Below are 20221 nucleotides of genomic sequence, written 5' to 3'. Positions count from 1 at the left end.
GTCGATGTCTCAGCTTACAGGTCATTGTGGACCTGTTGAGGGCAATTAACCCGAGTCCCTGAGGAAAGCATTGAAACCCGCGGTGTCGGGCGCAGGGGAAGCCCATGTGGATTACAGAATTTAGAGACATGGACATGGCTTAAAGATAAGATAAGTTTATTATTTTTTACTGAGCACATTTAGTTTGAGCACTCTTGTGTGTTTGCAATAGCACTTACAAAAAATTATAATTAAAAGAAAGCCCGATGAAGAGATGCTATGCCACTAGGCAAAATAACCAATGATATTGCCTTTATACAGTGGGGGAAATAAGTATTTGATCCCTTGCTGATTTTGTAAGTTTGCCCACTGTCAAAGACATGAGCAGCCCATAATTGAAGGGTAGGTTATTGGTAACAGTGAGAGATAGCACATCACAAATTAAATCCGGAAAATCACATTGTGGAAAGTATATGAATTTATTTGCATTCTGCAGAGGGAAATAAGTATTTGATCCCTCTGGCAAACAAGACCTAATACTTGGTGGCAAAACCCTTGTTGGCAAGCACAGCGGTCAGACGTCTTCTGTAGTTGATGATGAGGTTTGCACACATGTCAGGAGGAATTTTGGTCCACTCCTCTTTGCAGATCATCTCTAAATCATTAAGAGTTCTGGGCTGTCGCTTGGCAACTCGCATCTTCAGCTCCCTCCATAAGTTTTCAATGGGATTAAGGTCTGGTGACTGGCTAGGCCATTCCATGACCCTAATGTGCTTCTTCCTGAGCCACTCCTTTGTTGCCTTGGCTGTATGTTTTGGGTCATTGTCGTGCTGGAAGACCCAGCCACGACCCATTTTTAAGGCCCTGGCGGAGGGAAGGAGGTTGTCACTCAGAATTGTACGGTACATGGCCCCATCCATTCTCCCATTGATGCGGTGAAGTAGTCCTGTGCCCTTAGCAGAGAAACACCCCCAAAACATAACATTTCCGCCTCCATGCTTGACAGTGGGGACGGTGTTCTTTGGGTCATAGGCAGCATTTCTCTTCCTCCAAACACGGCGAGTTGAGTTCATGCCAAAGAGCTCAATTTTTGTCTCATCTGACCACAGCACCTTCTCCCAATCACTCTCGGCATCATCCAGGTGTTCACTGGCAAACTTCAGACGGGCCGTCACATGTGCCTTCCGGAGCAGGGGGACCTTGCGGGCACTGCAGGATTGCAATCCGTTATGTCGTAATGTGTTACCAATGGTTTTCGTGGTGACAGTGGTCCCAGCTGCCTTGAGATCATTGACAAGTTCCCCCCTTGTAGTTGTAGGCTGATTTCTAACCTTCCTCATGATCAAGGATACCCCACGAGGTGAGATTTTGCGTGGAGCCCCAGATCTTTGTCGATTGACAGTCATTTTGTACTTCTTCCATTTTCTTACTATGGCACCAACAGTTGTCTCCTTCTCGCCCAGCGTCTTACTGATGGTTTTGTAGCCCATTCCAGCCTTGTGCAGGTGTATGATCTTGTCCCTGACATCCTTAGACAGCTCCTTGCTCTTGGCCATTTTGTAGAGGTTAGAGTCTGACTGATTCACTGAGTCTGTGGACAGGTGTCTTTCATACAGGTGACCATTGCCGACAGCTGTCTGTCATGCAGGTAACGAGTTGATTTGGAGCATCTACCTGGTCTGTAGGGGCCAGATCTCTTACTGGTTGGTGGGGGATCAAATACTTATTTCCCTCTGCAGAATGCAAATAAATTCATATACTTTCCACAATGTGATTTTCCGGATTTAATTTGTGATGTGCTATCTCTCACTGTTACCAATAACCTACCCTTCAATTATGGGCTGCTCATGTCTTTGTCAGTGGGCAAACTTACAAAATCAGCAAGGGATCAAATACTTATTTCCCCCACTGTAAGTGGTATCTTCCGAGGGTTCTCTTATACATAAAAATAAAGAATAAATCATATCAAGAACTTGTATATATAAAAACAATGCTTAAAGAGAAAAAGTAAAAGGTTTTGCTATTTGCAGGCATTGAGTTCAGATCTTTGGTTTTGTAGTTCAGTTGGTTGTGTTTACCAAAGAGCATTTTTTGGAGATTTTGTGTTGTTTCAAATTTGGGATAATTTATCTCCATGGCAGCTAAATGGCAATCAATGTTCGGGTATTCGGACGAACACGTGACGTCAGTGTTACAAAAATCTTCCCTCCTAGGACAAGATGGCCACCAGGAGGGCGATTTAAATTTCTATACTTTAAAGAATCATTATGTCCAACTCAGACGGAATATTATCCGTTTAGAACTTCATGAACAACAATTGATTGAATATATTAAACATCAGCTGATCCCAAGGGGTTTACGTCTCAATAAAGCACCAAAGATTTTTCTGGAAAAGACAGAATTTTTGGATCATTGGGCGGCCATTCTTAATCGTTGCTCTAGAGACCTGATGGTGTTAGTGGTAGAGACAGCTCAAGAAGATATAAAAACGTTGCAACTAGAAGTAGATGGAGTCCTTACCCAGCTACAAATAATTGCATCAAGTACACCTGACACAATGCCTCGTCCAGAGGAATATTTGAGTGCCGAATTAGCATCTTTGGACCAATATCATTACACGTTAAGACAAAATAAATTAAAAAAATTTCAACGAGATCAACATGATTACGCTTTGGGGCCGGTTTATGAGTGGCTTGACCGAGAAGATCAGGTTCAACAGCAGGGTTCATTTAAAATCATACCGGAAGGTTTGAGTAGTTCTGATGAGAATTCTGGTGGTGGTTACAGTGTTCAAACTCGACGGAGGGGCAGAGGGGGTTGGCCACGAAGACGAGGCAACCGAAGAAGAGGTAACTGGGACAGACAGCAACAACAACAGCATTATTATCAGCAATCAAGTATATATCAAACACACACGTCGGCGCCATCGATGGGCATGGGCTATGTACAACAGGTGCCTATTCATATGGGTTCCATCAATTTGCGTCCACAGGGATCAGGAGTTGCTTCCCTTCCCCCTCCCCCTCCCCCTCCCACCATTCTGGTGAACACTGGGCCCCAAGTGTCTTTTTCATCTTCCATGCCAAATGCACCTTCTGGGTCCACAGGTAGTTTTTCAATACCATCCACTCAACCTTTTTTAGGGGGTACAGGCCCGGTGACACGATCCAGCCAGTTGCGCAATCAAATGTAATCAATATCTCGGACAAACAATTGACAGCGGAACAGTCTCGGGTATTGGAAAGAGGGCTGTCATTTATACCTACAGTGCAGTACAATTCATTTAATACTCGGATTGATCTAGCCCGCATTTTTCGGAATTTACAAGTTAACTTATTCTTTCCACAAGGTAGTTGCACCACGTGGGACTCTTCAATTTTTCGACCAAAGTCTCGATGGGTCCCCCCTGGATCGATGGACTCTCATATAGCAATTTTTAAAGCTCTTGTTCTCCGTGATTTGGACTCTTTAGAAATGATGGAGGTGAGAAAATGTTTAGTGGATAAGCGGTATGTTAATGTATCACGGGAGGAACGATTGGCTTTACACGAATTGTCTACAGATCCGGATATTGTTATCCACCCTGCAGACAAAGGTGGCTCGATAGTCATCCAGAATAAACAAACTTATGTCCAAGAAGTCTTACGTCAAATTTTGGATCCGGAGTACTATCAGGTGTTACCGGGGGATCCGAAAGGGGACCTTAAATCAACTATTTCTAAGTTGGTGGATACTGCGGTTCAACAGGCTAGGCTAACGAAGGCTGAATCTAGATTTTTACAACCACCTCATCCGCGGACCCCTGTGTTTTACACGGTCCCTAAAGTTCACAAAAATCAAAAACAACCCCCAGGTCGCCCTATAGTGTCCCTCACAGGAACTATACTGGAACCGTTGTCGAAGATGTTGGGCTTTTTTCTTCAACTGTATGTTAAGCAAGCCAAATCTTATATACAAGACACTGCCCACTTTTTGAGGCACGTGGAGGAGATTGGGAATGTCTCTCCCACGGTTATTCTCGTTACGATGGACATTGAGGCTTTGTATTCGAACATCCCTCAAGAGGCTGCCTTGGAGATAGTGAAGAGCACCTTAAAAGACCGATCAGTGGAGGATAGAATTTCTACTGATTTATTAATGGCTTTTGCAACTTTGGTATTAAAGAACAATTATTTCAGGTTTGATCATATATTTTATTTACAAAAGAAGGGTGTTGCGATGGGCACTGCAGCTGCTCCCAGTGTGGCCAATTTATACGTCAGCCAATTTGAGGAAAACAACTTGTACCAGTCGATCTGGTACGTTGAAAACATTACGAATTGGCATCGTTTTATTGATGATGTATTTTTCTTATGGCATGGGGCGGAGGACCAATTAAAATCATTTTTGCAATGGTTGAATAACATTGATAGTAACTTAAAATTTACAATGACTAGCAGCAACACTAATATCTCATTTTTAGATACTTGGATATATAAGGCACATGGTCAACTTCAGGTAACGGTGTATCATAAACCCACTGATCGCAATACTCTTCTCTTATGGAATAGCCATCATCCATATAAATTAAAATGGTCTCTTCCGGTGGGACAGTTCTTATGCCTTCGTAGGATTTGTTCCACCGATGAAGCATTCAAAGTTCAAGCTTCTATCCTTACGTTGAAATTGCAAGCAAGAGGGTATTCTCAAAAGTGTATACAACAAGCATACAAAAGAGCTTGGTATGCCCAACGCCCGTTACTATTATTAGATAAGCAGAAAGAACAAATGGATCAAATGGTTTGTGTATTGGGCTTTTCCACTTTGGCTCCTGAGGTGGCACATTTAATACACAAGCATTGGCAGGTGCTTACATTTCACCCAGTTTTTCGCCAACATCCCTGCATTGCTTACACTCGGGGTAGGAATCTCAATGATCAATTGGTACATACAAATTTTCCCCCGATATCTAGATTGAGAGATCAAGGATGCCATCAACCATGTGGTCAATGTCAGTTTTGCACACAAACCATGACATTGCTCCAATGGACTCATGCAGTCACTCGATGTACATATAAGATGGAACATCGTACCACATGTCTTTCATCGTATGTTGTGTATATTATATCTTGTCCTTGTTCTCTATACTATGTGGGGCGTACAATTAGAACCATGAGGATACGTCTGGTGGAGCACAAAAGTCGTCTTACAACAAAGACTTTGACTGCCCCATTAGTCTCTCATTGTTTACAATACCATCATGTTTTTTCAGATCTCCGATGGTTTATTATAGAGCAGGTATTAGAGTCACATGGAGGTCGGGACCGGACTTCAAGTTTAATCAGGAGAGAGCAGTGGTGGATACACAAGTTACAAACTATTAGCCCACAGGGATTGAATGAAACTGTGGAATGGAACTCTATGACCTGATCTGAGTCTCTTTCAATGAACATTTATCCAATAGGATTATTATCATTAATATCATTCTTTTTTTTTTTTTTTTAATATTGGGACGTAATTATCTCTCCAGTGGGGTCAAGATGCTCATACAGTAGTAAGGACATTATTCATTGTGTTTGGTTGGACTTTATTATTGGCTCAAGATCTTTTGTTTTCACAGTGACGTCATGACGAAGCGACAGCTGTTGGTAGCCTTTAAATAGGGCCATTAAAGAACTTGCGAGTGCAGCATAAGCAATCAGCGTCAATGTCTCAGCTTACAGGTCATTGTGGACCTGTTGAGGGCAATTAACCCGAATCCCTGAGGAAAGCATTGAAACCCGCGGTGTCAGGCGCAGGGGAAGCCCATGTGGATTACAGAATTTAGAGACATGGACATGGCTTAAAGATAAGATAAGTTTATTATTTTTTACTGAGCACATTTAGTTTGAGCACTCTTGTGTGTTTGCAATAGCACTTACAAAAAATTATAATTAAAAGAAAGCCCGATGAAGAGATGCTATGCCACTAGGCAAAATAACCAATGATATTGCCTTTATAAGTGGTATCTTCCGAGGGTTCTCTTATACATAAAAATAAAGAATAAATCATATCAAGAACTTGTATATATAAAAACAATGCTTAAAGAGAAAAAGTAAAAGGTTTTGCTATTTGCAGGCATTGAGTTCAGATCTTTGGTTTTGTAGTTCAGTTCAATACACTTCAGCTGACATGCAAATTTTTTTGATTTATGTCACAAATTAAAACAATATGCATTATGGAGTAGATAACCAAACTATGTGCGATCTTGCATGGGTTGTTTGTATTGCAATGTTTTGTCATAATAAAGCAGTATTATGGGCAGTCTTGCTTTCATGTTTGGCCATATTTTATTTATTTAGATTTGCTCACACCTTTTTCAGTAGTAGCTAAAGGTGAGTTACAGTACATTCAGGTACTCTGGATATTTCTCTGTTCCAGGAGGGCTCACAAACTAAGTTTGTACCTGAGGCAATGGAGGATTAAGTGACTTGCCCAAGATCACAAGGAGCAGCAGTGGGATTTGACCTGGCCACCTCTAGATTGCAAGACTGGTGCTATAACCACTCAGCCTTAGGAAAATTACCTACAGATATCAGTGTCTGCCTTCTCTACATGGAGGGGCATTTTTGAAAGAAACGTCCAAGTTGCGATTTGGACGTCTTTGCAAAACGACAAAATCTGGGGGCAGGGAAACCCATATTTTTGAAAAAAGATGGACATCCATCTTTCATTTCAAAAATACCGTCAGAGACGTCCAAATCCTTAAATTTGGACGTCCCTAGATTTGGATGTCCTTGGATCTGGATGTTTCTGACTTTCGGTGATTTTCGAAACTAAAGACGTCCATGTTAAAAATGTCCAAATGCAAGCCATTTGAATGTGGGAGGAGCCAGCATTTGTAGTGCACTAGTCCCCCTGACATGCCAGGACACCAACCGGGCACTCTATGAGGCACTGCAGTGGACTTCATAAATTGCTACCAGGAACATAGCTCCCTTACCTTGTGTGCTGAGCCCCCCAAGACCCACTACCCACAACTGTACACCACTACCATAGCCCTTACGAGTGAAGGGGGGCACCTATATATGGATACAGTGGGTTTCTGGTGGGTTTTGGGTCCGCCTGTCTGAAGTGCACTGCAGTACCCACTAAAACTGCTCCTGGGACCTTCATGCGCTGTCATGGACCTGAGTATGACATCTGAGGCTGGCACAAAATATTTTTTAAAATGTTTTTTGATGGTGGGAGGGGGTTAGTGACCACTGGGGGAGGTCATCCCTGATTCCCATCGGTGGTCATCTGGTAATTTCGGGCACCATTTTGTGCCTTCTTCGTAAAAAAAGCACGTCTGGGTGAAAACGTCCAAGTGTTCGTCAGGGATGTCCTTGCTTTTTTCGATTTTGGGTCAAAGACGTCCAAGTGTTAGGTACGCTCAAGTCCAGCCTTCACTACACCTACGACACGCCCCCTTGAAATTTGGAGGTCTTTGCGACGGACTGCAGTTGGAGACGTCCAAAATCGGGTTTCGATTATACCGATTTGGACATAGTAACATAGTAGATGACGGCAGAAAAAGACCTGCATGGTCCATCCAGTCTGCCCAACAAGATAAATTCATATGTGTATACCTTACCTTGATTTGTACCTGTCTTTTTCAGGGCACAGACCGTACAAGTCTGCCCAGCAGGATTCCTCGCCTCCCAACCACCAGTCCCGCCTCCCATCACCGGCTCTGGCACAGACCGTATAAGTCTGCCCTCCACTATCCTCGCCTCCCAACCACCAACCCCTCTTCCCCCCACCTGCTCCGCCACCCAATTACGGCTAAGCTTCTGAGGATCCATTCCTTCTGCACAGGATTCCTTTATGTATATCCCACGCATGTTTGAATTCCGTTACCGTTTTCATCTCCACCACCTCCCGCGGGAGGGCATTCCAAGCATCCACTACTCTCTCCGTGAAAAAATACTTCCTGACATCATGCTGAGTCTCCCCCCCTTCAATCTCATTTCATGTCCTCTCGTTCTACCGCCTACCCATCTCTGGAAAAGATTTGCTTGCGGATTAATACCTTTCAAATATTTGAACATCTGTATCATATCACCCCTGTTCCTCCTTTCCTCCAGGGTATACATGTTCAGGTCAGCAAGTGCCTCTTCATATGTCTTGGAACGCAAATGCCATACCATTCTCGTAGCTTTTCTTTGCACCGCTTCTATTTTTTGAACATCCTTCGCAAGGTACGGCCTCCAAAACTGAACACAATACTCCAGGTGGGGCCTCACCAATGACTTGTACAGGGGCATCAACACTTCCTTTCTTCTGCTGATCACACCTCTCTCTATACAGCCTAGAAACCTTCTCGCTACGGCCACCGCCTTATCACACTGTTGTTCGCCTTCAGATCCTTGGATACTATCACTCCAAGATCCCTCTCCCCCTCAGTACCTATCAGACTCTCACTGCCTAACACATAAGTCTCTCGTGGGTTTCTACTCCCTAAGTGCATCACTTTTCATTTCTTCGCATTGAATTTTAATTGCCAAACCTTAGACCATTCTTCTAGCTTCCTCAGATCCTTTTTCATGCTTTCCACTCCCTCCCGGGTGTCCACTCTGTTGCAAATCTTAGTATCATCCGCAAATAGGCAAACTTTACCTTCTAACCCTTTGGCAATGTCACTCACAAATATATTGAACAGAATCGGCCCCAGCACTGATCCCTGAGGCACTCCACTACTCACCTTTCCCTCCTCCGAGCGAATTCCATTTACCACCACCCTCTGTCGTCTGTCCGTCAACCAGTTCCTAATCCAGTTCACCACTTCGGGACCTATCTTCAGCCCATCGAGTTTATTTAAGAGCCTCCTGTGGGGAACCGTGTCAAAAGCTTTGCTAAAATCTAAGTAGATTACGTCTATAGCATGTTGATGATTCAATTCTCCAGTTACCCAATCAAAGAATTCAATGAGATTGGTTTGGCACGATTTCCCTCTGGTAAAACCATGTTGTCTCGGATCTTGCAATTTATTGGCTTCCAGGAAATTCACTATTCTTTCCTTCAGCATCGCTTCCATTACTTTTCCAATAACCGAAGTGAGGCTTACCGGCCTGTAGTTTCCAGCTTCTTCCCTATCACCACTTTTGTGAAGAGGGACCACATCCGCCGTTCTCCAATCCCTCGGAACCTCTCCCGTCTCCAAGGATTTATTAAACAAATCTTTAAGAGGACCCGCCAGAACCTCTCTGAGCTCCCTCAATATTCTGGGGTGGATCCTGTCCGGTCCCATGGCTTTGTCCACCTTTACCTTTCCAAGTTGTTGATACACACTCTCTTCCATGAACAGTGCTCTATCCACTCCATTTTCAGGTGTACTTTTGCCAGTCCCTCATTGTCCTTCTCCAGGATTTTCTTCAGTGAAAACAGAACAAAAGTATCTATTTAGCAAATTGGCTTTTTCTTCATCATTATCTACATAGCGTTTCGCTGTATCTTTTAGTCTCACAATTCCCTTTTTAGTCATTCTCCTTTCACTAATATACCTGAAGAAATTTTTGTCGCCCCTCCTTACCTTTCTAGCCATTTGTTCTTCCGCTTGCGCCTTCACGAGACGTACGTCTCTCTTGGCTTCTTTCAGTTTCATCCGGTATTCCTCCCCGTGTTCCTCTTCTTGAGATTTTCTATATTTCTGGAATGCCAACTCTTTAGCCTTTATTTTCTCAGCCACTTGCTTGGAGAACCATATCGGTTTCCTTTTTCTCTTGCTTTTATTTACTCTCCTTACATAAAGGTCTGTGGCCCTATTTATTACTTCTTTCAGCCTGGACCACTGTCCTTCCACTTCTTGTACATCCTCCCAGCCCATCAGCTCCTTCCTCAGGTATTCCCCCATTTTACTAAAGTCAGCACGCTTGAAATCCAGGACTTTATGTAAGGAGAGTAAATAAAAGCAAGAGAAAAAGGAAACCGATATGGTTCTCCAAGCAAGTGGATATGGCTGCCCTCCACTTCAGCTGTCATATCAAACCAAACCGTTTGATGGTCGCTGCATCCCAGGTGTGCACCCACTCGGACATTTGACACACTATCCCCATTTGTGAGCACCAGATCCAGCGTCGCTCCCTCCCTCGTGTGTTCCGTTACAATTTGTCTGAGCAGAGCACTTTGGAAAGCATCCACGATCTCTCTACTTCTTTCCGATTTCGCAGACGGAACCTTCCAATCTACATCCGGCAGATTGAAATCTCCCATTAACAGAACCTCTTTTTTCTTTCCTAATTTTTGAATATCTGCGATCAGATCTTTATCTAGTTCTTCTAATTGTGTCGGGGGTCTGTAGACAACACCCACGTGGACAGAGGTTCTATCATCTCTTTTTAAGGTGATCCATATTGCTTCTTCCTTTCCCCATGAAAGAGGAATGATATCAGTTCCTCACATACAGAACTACTCCTCCACCTTTACGACCCTCTCTATCCTTCCTAAATAGATTATAACCTTGTATGTTTGCATCCCATTCATGGGAACCATTGAGCCACGTCTCCGTGATTGCAACAACATCTAAGTCTGCCTCCAACATCAGGGCTTGAAGGTCTTCTGTGCAAAAAGGACGTCCATCTTCCATTTTATGTCGAAAGATGGACGTCCTTCTGTTTTGAAAATGAGCCTGATAGTAACATAGTAGATGACGGCAGATAAAGACCTGTATAGTTCATCCAGTCTGCCCAACAAGATAAACTCATTACATATGGTATGTGATACTTCATATGTATACCTGGTCTTGATTTGTCCTTGCCATTTTCAAGGTATAGACTGTAGAAGTCTGCCGAGCACTGTCCTTATTCTAAAATTTCTGAAGTTAATGTTAAAGCCCCTGAAAAGCTTCACTCCAGTCCATCCAAATCTATTCAGCCATGATCAGGGCACAGACCTTAGAAGTCTGCCCAGCACTGGCCTTGTTCTCCAACTTCTGAAGCTGAACAACCTGTCCAACCACAATCAGAGCACTGACCGTAAACGTTTGCCCAGTACTGGCTTTGCTTCCCAATTACCAGTGTTGCTTCCTAATCTCCGCTAAGCTTCTTTGGATCCATTCATTCTAAACAGGATACCTTTGTTTTTATCCCACACATTTTTGAATTCCATTATCGTTTTCATCTCCATCACCTCCTGTGGGAGAGCTTTCCAGGTATCTACCACCCTCAAGGTAATTTTTCTATCAGAATCCATATGCATAATTTTTATTATACAAAACTATGAGGCCCTTATACTAAAGTGCATCAGGCTGTTAATGCATGGTTTAGCATATAGCAACAGCTAACACCGAAATGCATTGAGGGGTCCTTTTACCAAGATGCAGGAAAAAGGGCCCTGTGCTAGCAGCGGGGTCTGTTTTTCCCGTGCACCAGGGCCCTTTTTACCACAGCAGGTAAAAGCCCCCAGACACACATGGCCATGCGGTAAGAGAACTCTTACTGCATGGCCATGTGGCAGGGAGCCCTTACCCACTGAGGTGGCAATAAGGGCTTCCGCGCTAACCCAGCGGTAACAGGGCAGCGAGCGGCGATGCCCGATTATCGCTGGGTGTTACGCTCTGCTACACTTCTCCGGGGTGGGTCGGTTTCTGTTTCCTAACCTGGCAGCCGTCATCCGGCTTGGAGCAAGAGCAGCAGCCATCTTGGCTAGCTCAGGAGGGGGCAGCCATCTTGTCTAAACGAGAACAGGAAGGAACTCCATATCTGGTCGTGGGAGGATCTCCTATGGGGGCTGCCATGTTGGATGTACCTGAGTTTGGTTTGCTCTGATTGCTTCACTATTTAAAGCACTGCCTCCAGGCCTTCTTTGCTTCGGCCTCAATTGTTCTGAGTAGGGTTACCATATGGCTCCAGAAAAAGGAGGACGGATTGAGCCAGCCGGGTTTTACTTCCATTGCTTTCAATTGCTTTCAGTGGAAGTAATTGAGCCAGCTGGGTTTTACTTCCATTGCTTTCAAAGCAATGGAAGTAAAACCCGGTTGGCTCAATCTGTCCTCCTTTTTCTGGAGTCATATGGTAACCCTAGTTCTAAGGAGTTGCTGTCGGAGTGCTGTTCACCGGCTATCTTCTGTTCCTGATTTCCTGTGTTCCGGACCTTGGCTACTTCTTGGATTTCGCTTGTTTGCTGCCTGCCTTGACCCTGGACTGATTTTTGACTATTCTTGCCTATTCGGAGTTCTGGTGCTGGACTGTGTCTGTATTCCTGCCATCCTGGTCAGCGGCTGTGCAACCCTGCCGGTTCCAGAAGTCCTGGTGGCCACCTGCAGCTGAGGGCTCAACTCTCGGTGAATGGTGGTCGCTTCCCAGGTGAAGCTAGGGGTTGTCTGGCTGCCTGACCGAGTACGGCATCTCTCCATCTTCGCCGTGCTCAGTCGGGGCACAAGGCCCTTTTATTAAAGGATATTAAGCCCAAGAAAAGGCTTACCACAAAATGTGTTAAAGCATTTTGTAGAATTTTGCCTGTCAGCACGCGTTAAACTGTGCATTAGCTAATTAAAAAAAATAATTTTAGCAGGGGTCGAGTCATGGGGCAGTAAATGGATGTGCACTAAAATTAAAAGTAGCATGTGACTATTTACTGCCTGAGCCCTTACCACCACCCACTGACCTAGTGGTAAGGGCTCATGCGCTACAAGTGTGGTACTCAAGATGCATGCACCAAATTTGGGCACACTGCCAATTACTGCTGGGAATGCCCCCTGCAGTAGAAAATAGAAAAAATATTTTCTAGCACGGGAAACAGCACTCGCCAACTTCAAAATTACCACCGGGTGGACGTGCTACCCGGGCGGTACTGCCTCTTTGGAAAAGGGCGTCTAAGCTTGCATCCTTGCTTATAAAAGCTTTTACGGGCTAAACTCTGAAACAACTTCATTTTTCAAAAAATAGATCTTATCTGAGAAGTGGGAAGAGATTGTCATTAGATTTTCTACCTATGAAGAGCATTAACTGTAAATTTATTAGGGAGTGTTCTGGGACGTAGCCAGAACTCGCGATGGGAGGGGGCCAGAGCCTGAAGTGAGGGGGCACATTTTGGTGTGCTGCCCCTCCTCCCGCCACCTCACCGCCCCCCTGCCATTCCTCACTGCCTTGCCACTCCCCACCGCTTCCAGGTGCCTCGCCGCTGCAAATACCTTAGCTGGCGGGGGTCCCCAACCCCCGCCAGCTGAAGCCTTCATCCAGCGCTGGTCTCCAGCACCACCGCGTTGCCTGCCTTGCTTTCTTTTCCCCTCACATCCCGCACGCTCCTTTTAGTGAAACTGAGCCTCAGTTTCACTGAAAGGAGCATGCCGGACGTGAGGGGAGGCCAGAGCAGGGAAGCAATCATGGCGGCACCAGAGACCGCTGCTGGATGAAGGCTTTAGCTGGTGAGGGTTAGAGGCCCCCACCAGCAAAACTAGGGGCCCAGAAGAAATTTGGAGGGGGCTAGGCCCCTGTGGCCCCACCTAGCTACGTCACTGGAGTGTTCTTTTGATTTCCAAAGTATTAGGTTCTGGAATAGTATTTCCGTTCAAATTCATCAAATTACTCTTCATACCATATTTAGAAAAGCTCTCAAAACGTACTTGTTTTAAAGACTTTTAAGGTCCCTATTACTAAGTGGTGGTAAGCCCAATGTGGGCTTACCATTTGCTAAACAGGAAGTACCACCACCAGACTATCGCAGCAGCCAGGCAGGACTTCCCATCCCTAGCATACCATCATATCCAGCGCTACAAAATATATTTATTTTTGTAGCGCTGGAGTGTACCCAGTGGTACAGTGGAGTGGAGGAGTGGCCTAGTGGTTAGGGTGGTGGACTTTGGTCCTGGGGAACTGAGTTCAATTCCCGGCAGCTCCTTGTGACTCTGGGCAAGCCACCTAACCCTCCATTGCCCGCCACACAGAGCCTGCCATGAGTGGGAAAGTGCGGGGTACAAATGTAACAAACAAAATAAAAAAAATAATCAGGCAGTGCCACGCACTGCCCAGTTACCGCCAGGGTAGCACAGGAGCCCCTACTGCCACCTCAATGGGTGGCAGTAAGGTCTCCCCCCCCCCCTGAAATGGCCACATGGCAATTGCTTTGCTTGCTGCCCAACCATTTCCTGTAGGAAAGTGAGACTTCCCTTTTACCAGCTGTGGCAAAAGGGGGCTGGTGCTGCTGTTGGCGTATGTTTTACACATGTGCTGAGGCCCCCTTTTACTACAGCTTGGTAAAAGGGGCCCTTAATGTGTAGGCTTCGTGATATGTATTGTTTGTAAACTCTTTCTAATGTGAAGCTTCTTAGTTATAATCCGCTTTGTAGCATCAGTTAAAAGCGGAATAGAAGTCTGTAAATACAATAAAATACCTAATGCAGGACACACTAAAAAGTTCCACATTAGTTTTGCCATGTGTGCATGCTAAGCATGTGCTAAATATATTTGTTGGGGCATGTCGGGAGCGAAGAGTGGGCATTCCTGCACTAAGCAGATAACACATCTACATTACTGCACGCTAACCGATTAGCACACGGATAAGACGGGAGCCCTTACTACCTACAAAATAGGAGGAGGTAAGTTGCCCCCATGGTAAATTTTTAAACTGCCAAGAAAAAAAATGAATGAATGAGTTCTGCAGAGTTTTACGTGTATTTTTTCAAATAATTTAAAAAAATGATATCAAAATGGGAGGAAAAGACCTCAGAACTTGTCTCTCTTATCTGTCATAGAAAAGTATAGTCTCAACAGATGTTCATATAATTATTGGCCAAAAACCTCCATATACCTCCCTAACTACTTTATTGAATCACTTTCTCATATTTAAATCACTCTCATATTTTTTCAGAACAAGCTTCTCTTATTGACCTATAAGCGTATTCACTCTGCTGCTCCCCAGTACCTCTCCACTCTCGTCTCTCCCTACGCCCCCCCTCGGGTACTCCGTTCTGTAGAAAAATTTCTCTTATCTGTCCACTTCTCCTCTACTGCTAATTCTAGACTCCGTTCCTTTTGTCTTGCTGCATCTCACGCCTGGAATAGACTTCCAGAGCCTGTGCGCCTAGCCCTTTGGCCGTCTTCAAGTCCAGACTTAAAGCCCACCTCTTTACCACGGCTTTTGACTCCTAACCTCTACTCACTTGCCCTGTCCTTTATCCTCACCTCTTTATTCCCTTACCCTTAATTGTTCTGTCTGTTTACCTGTCTTATCTAGATTGTAAGCTCTTTGAGCAGGGATTGTGTTTTTTTTGTATGGCGTACAGCGCTGCATATGCCTTGTAGCACTATAGAAATGTTAAATAGTAGTAGTAGTAGTTACAAATTCCTAGCACTTATCTTAGTAAATACCAATGGGGTTCCCATTTCACCATAGGGGCCCTGTTTACTAAGGTGCGCTAGCATTTTTAGCACATGCACAAAATTAGCGCGCACTAACTGTGTAGACGCCCATAGGAATATTGTGGGCGCCTACACAGTTTGCACACACTAATGGTTAGCGTGCGCTAAAAGCACTAATGCACCTCTAGCGCGGCTTAGTAAACAGGGCCCTAAGGCTTCTTCAGGGGAATTTACATACTTGTGCTGGATTAGTGATCTTATGGCTCTAATTGCTTCACGATAGAGCCACATGGGTTATGATATCTATGTGGTAGCAAACTGTAAAAGACATTTTTCTGGAAAATGAAAAGCAGATCGGGGGGGGGGGGGCATAGTTTTTTTCTGGAATTTTAAAAAATAATGGATTTTTAGTTAAAAGGTGTCCCACTGAATATGAACATTTTTCTGCAAAAAAAATGTAAGGGGCATTAAACCTCTCAGAGCCTTTTCATATACCAGTTCCTTCTTTCTCTAAATATCATCTGCATCTACCGTTCATCCTCTTGGCTAGATATTCCTCTTGTTTTATGATCTGGATCTGAGGCCATAGTTAGACACAGGGGTCCTTTTACTAAGCTGCGTAAGCATCTATCTGCTTCCAACGCACGCCAAAATGGAGTTACTGCTCGACTACCGCATGGCTATTGCGGTAATTTCATTTTTGTTGCGCGTCAGATATGCCCATCTGGAAAATATTTTATATTTTTGGGCATGCATAATGGACGCGCACCAAGTGGCATTTGTCATGCATAGGTCATTACCACCCAGCTAACACGCGAGTCTTTACTGCTAGGTCAATGGCTGGCAGTAAGGTTTTAAACCCAAAATGGACGCACGGCAATTTTCATTTTGCCGCACGTCCATTTTCGGCAAAATTTTTTAAACGGCCTTTTTCACAGGTGTGCTGAAAGGTGGATCGGCTTGCGCCCAAAACCTGCCACAAGCCATTTTTCAGCATGCCTTTGTAAAACGACCCCACAGTGAGGAGGTCTCAGAAACATATCTTGCTGGTTTAATACTGTGCCTCAAACATAACTCTTCAAATACCTATCAGTCCTATCTCAGAGTTGTATGAGGAAATCCCTCTGCCCTGCCTTCAGCACACCCTGCTCACTAACAGACTGAGATCCTTTAACCTGATGGGACGTTCACAGCAGATGGTGGTATAGATTTACCTAATATTATCAATCCAGCAGTCAACTCCCAGTGGTAGAAACAAGTTAAGGTCCAGCCATATAGTGAAGTAATCTTCTGTCTTCCGATAGCACATCCAGTTCACCACCTCCTCCTTGTCCAGTTTGGCCTCTAGTTGGTTTCCAAGACACCCTGGTACTACATGGTATAGAGAGGAAAAATTGGCAGAGAGAGAAATAGAAGAGGTGTCAGTGGACATCCTGATGCCAACTAATAATTCTGAAATAACTACCCTGGTGCATTTCTAGACAAGTATTCACACAGACTACCACCTCATGTCCAAAACAGTTAATGCTGCAACTAACATCTGGAGCAGTAAGCCTAAAAATATACTAGAGTTTTACTTTTATTTATCAGCTGAGAGACCCTATTTTCAAAGGGAGACATATTTTCAAAGCACTCAGACTTACAAAGTTACATAGAGGGTCTTTTACTAAAGCTTAGCTTGAGTTATTTGCAGCAGGGCCCATTGTATTTCTATGGGCCCTGCTGCAGATAACTCAAGCTAAGCTTTAGTAAAAGACCCCCCATAGTAGCCTATGGAACTTTGTAAGTCTAAGTGCTTTCTGAATACGCTGCCAGAACCCTTATCCACACCCTTGTCACCTCTCACTTGGACTATTGCAATTTACTTCTCACTGGTCTTCCACTCAGCCATCTCTCTCCTCTCCACAACTTATTTTCCACCAGAATAATTATACCCACACTAGCCCACTCTTCAAGTCACTTCACTGGCTCCCTGTCCACTTCTGCATTCAGTTTAAACTTCTCGTACTGACTTTTAAATGCATCCACTCTGCAGCCCCCCATTACCTCTCCACTCTCATCTCTCCCTACATTCCTCCCCGTAAACTCCGCTCACTGGATAAATCTCTTTTGTCATCCCCCTTCTCCTCCACTGCTAACTCCAGGCTTCGCTCCTTTTCTATCGCGGCACCTTATACCTGGAATAGACTTCCTGGACCTCTAGGTCTAGCTCCATCTCTACCTGTTTTCAAATCTATGCTGAGGAGTGTGGTAGCCGTGTTAGTCCACTCTTAAGGTTATCACTTTCACTTGCTCATCTTCCAATGTAGTATATATCATTCAGTGTAAAAAATGTAACGAAGGATGCTATATTGGAGAAACAGGCCAGATGCTTAAGACAAGATTCAATTTACATAGACATCACATGAACAATGCTGGTGCCAATAGGGTTCCCACACCTGTTGGTCAACATTTTACAGGACCAGGACACTGTACCAGTGACTTCACAGTGAGAATCCTGAAAGGTAACTCTAAAACCATACAAGAACGTAAGACCTTTGAAGTCAGAATGATTGAATATTTTAACACCCAACAGAAAGGACTTAACAAGGATCTGGGGTTCCTAGCCCATTATAAACCATAAAGCTGTATGTCTCTGTTGATCACCCCACCCCTCACCTATCCACACCCATCCTGTTAGAATATCAATGATATGCTTTGATGTCCCCATGCATACCTCCTACCCACCCCATCCTCCCACCCTGTCAGACTGTCATAGTAATGCTTGAATGTTTTCACTTATATACACTGTCAGCTAGCACATTTGCTTATTTCCGATCTGACGAAGAAGGGCAACCTTCGAAAGCTAATCAAGAAATGTATTATGTCCAATAAAAAAGGTATCATCTTATTTTCTTTTCCATGTTTTATTTTGTTTGATTTCTATTGATAACCAAATCTATGCTGAAAACCCACCTTTTCACTGCTGCTTTTTAGCTCCTAGCCACTACTCAGTTGCCCTCCCCTTGTCCCTTCCTTCCTTCTCACCCATTACTTCCCTCACCCGTAACTGTCTTGTCTGTATTATTTAGATTGTAAGCTCTTTTGAGCAGGATCTGTCTCTTTGTATCAAGTGTTCAGCGTTGCGTGCGTCTGGTAGCACTATACAAATGCTAATAATAATAATAATAAAATGAGCCCCATAGTGGTACATTAAAAAAAACTTCAGCTCTTTATTTAGATGCAAACCTTTTATTTTCTTAAATTTATGTGTGACCCTGGAGTCATGTCAATGCAATTCCTGTGATGCTGGGAACAAGTTTAAAAGTTTATTGTCCATTCTGCACATTGCTATCAGCAGACAAATATTTATTAGATGTTCCTGTTTTACATAGAAGGGGCACAATAGGGGAATGTGTTCTGACACAATCTCACGAATATTTGAGGTTGTAAACCACCTAGTACCATGCATAGTGTGGTATAGAAACTCTGAAATAATTAAAATAAATTAACTAAGCACCCTCATTTGCATGCCCCTTGCATGCATACATTTAAAGAATTTCAGCAGTTAGTCATGTAAGTGGACATTTACCTGCGAAAGTACTAGCAGGGCCCCTAACTGCTATTCTGGAGGGGCGTGCATATGTGGCATGGGGGAGGGATTCTATAAATGGTGCTCAAAAATGGGCACCAGAAAAGTTCAGCACTAAGCACATTCTATAAAGGGCATATGCCCATTATACAATAGTGCTTAGCTGAATTCATCTGGCACCCAACGATGCCAGACTTACACCTGCTGAAACCTGGTGTCAATCCCAGTGCCCAAGTTGGGTGTGGAGACTCATTATTCTATAATACTGCATACAACTTCTAGGAATGCCCATGAGCCACCCATGCCCCTCCCATGGCCATACCCCCTTTTGGGTTGTGTGCTATGGGATTTAGGTGCCCAGTGTTATAGAATAGCATGGAGCTGGATGTTCATGCAAATCCTAATTGGTGCCAATTAATGCCAATCATTGGTTGGATTGGTCACTGCTGGAAACAGGATATGGGCTAGATGGACCATTGGTCTGACCCAGTATGGATGTCCTTATGATGGTTGACAGCTCATTAGCCAATTAAATTCAGCACATCCAAATCTGGGCACTATATACAGAATCTGGGGGATAGCTGTATAAATGCAAGGGGGTTTACACATGGACAGAACATGGGTGGAGCTCCCACTTAGACATACATAACAGAAAACTGCAAGTTACATGCAGGGCCGCCAAGAGACTGAGTGGGGCCTGGGGCCCCTGCCGCCACCGCGCGCTCTCCCAATCCCTACCACTGTCGCCTCCTTCTCCTGCTCTCAGGCTGCAGGCCTTTTCTGGAAGGGCGGGGCACAGTGAGGGAGGGCCCGAAGGAAGGCGATCTGTAGAGTGGGGTAGAAAGTCTATAATAAACTTGAAACTATAGGGAGAAAGAGGATTGGGAAGGGATATGGGTGGTGTTTTCATGGAGGTGGAAGGTATTTTGTTGGGATCACTGAGTTCCACTGGAAGTGGGAGCTGTTATGTTGGGACCAAGAATTCCTCATTTTTTTGTTGGCATGGGAGGTATTAGGTTGGGCCCACCAAATTCCTGTTGGTGTTCTTGGTGGAATGGGAGGTATGCTGATGGACTGCTGAGCCCTTCTTTTTTTTTTTTTTTGTGAGGGTGGGAAGTTCTGTGTAGGGGCTGCTAAGGCACACTTATTGTTTTTGTAGAATTTGAAGGTGTTATGCTGGTGTCATTGAGTCTCTCTGGTTGTTCAGCATATTTATTGAATTGTAAATGATGTCTCACTCCACTGATATCCCCTCTCTGCTATTAAAACTGAAGACCCCTAAGAGGTGTTCCATCCCCTTTATTATTTTTATTGTCCTTCTCTGAATCTTTTCTAGTTCCGCTAAGTCCTTTTTAATATGGGGTGACCAGAACTG

The 20221-nt window shown here is 44.2% G+C and overlaps 1 protein-coding gene across 1 annotated transcript in view; it reads right to left on the bottom strand.

The window, feature by feature from the left end:
* LOC115470451 (phosphatidylcholine-sterol acyltransferase-like) overlaps positions 1-20221 on the bottom strand; it is a 137791-nt gene that overhangs the window by 52538 nt on the left and 65032 nt on the right. Inside the window, exon 2 of the mRNA XM_030203643.1 lies at positions 16490-16646. Coding sequence (XP_030059503.1) covers positions 16490-16646 — 157 coding nt within the window. The remainder of the gene's footprint in view (positions 1-16489; positions 16647-20221) is intronic.

This window comes from Microcaecilia unicolor, chromosome 5 (assembly GCF_901765095.1).
Source record: "Microcaecilia unicolor chromosome 5, aMicUni1.1, whole genome shotgun sequence".
Lineage (NCBI taxonomy): Eukaryota > Metazoa > Chordata > Amphibia > Gymnophiona > Siphonopidae > Microcaecilia > Microcaecilia unicolor.
This window is presented reverse-complemented; position numbering and strand designations above follow the sequence as displayed.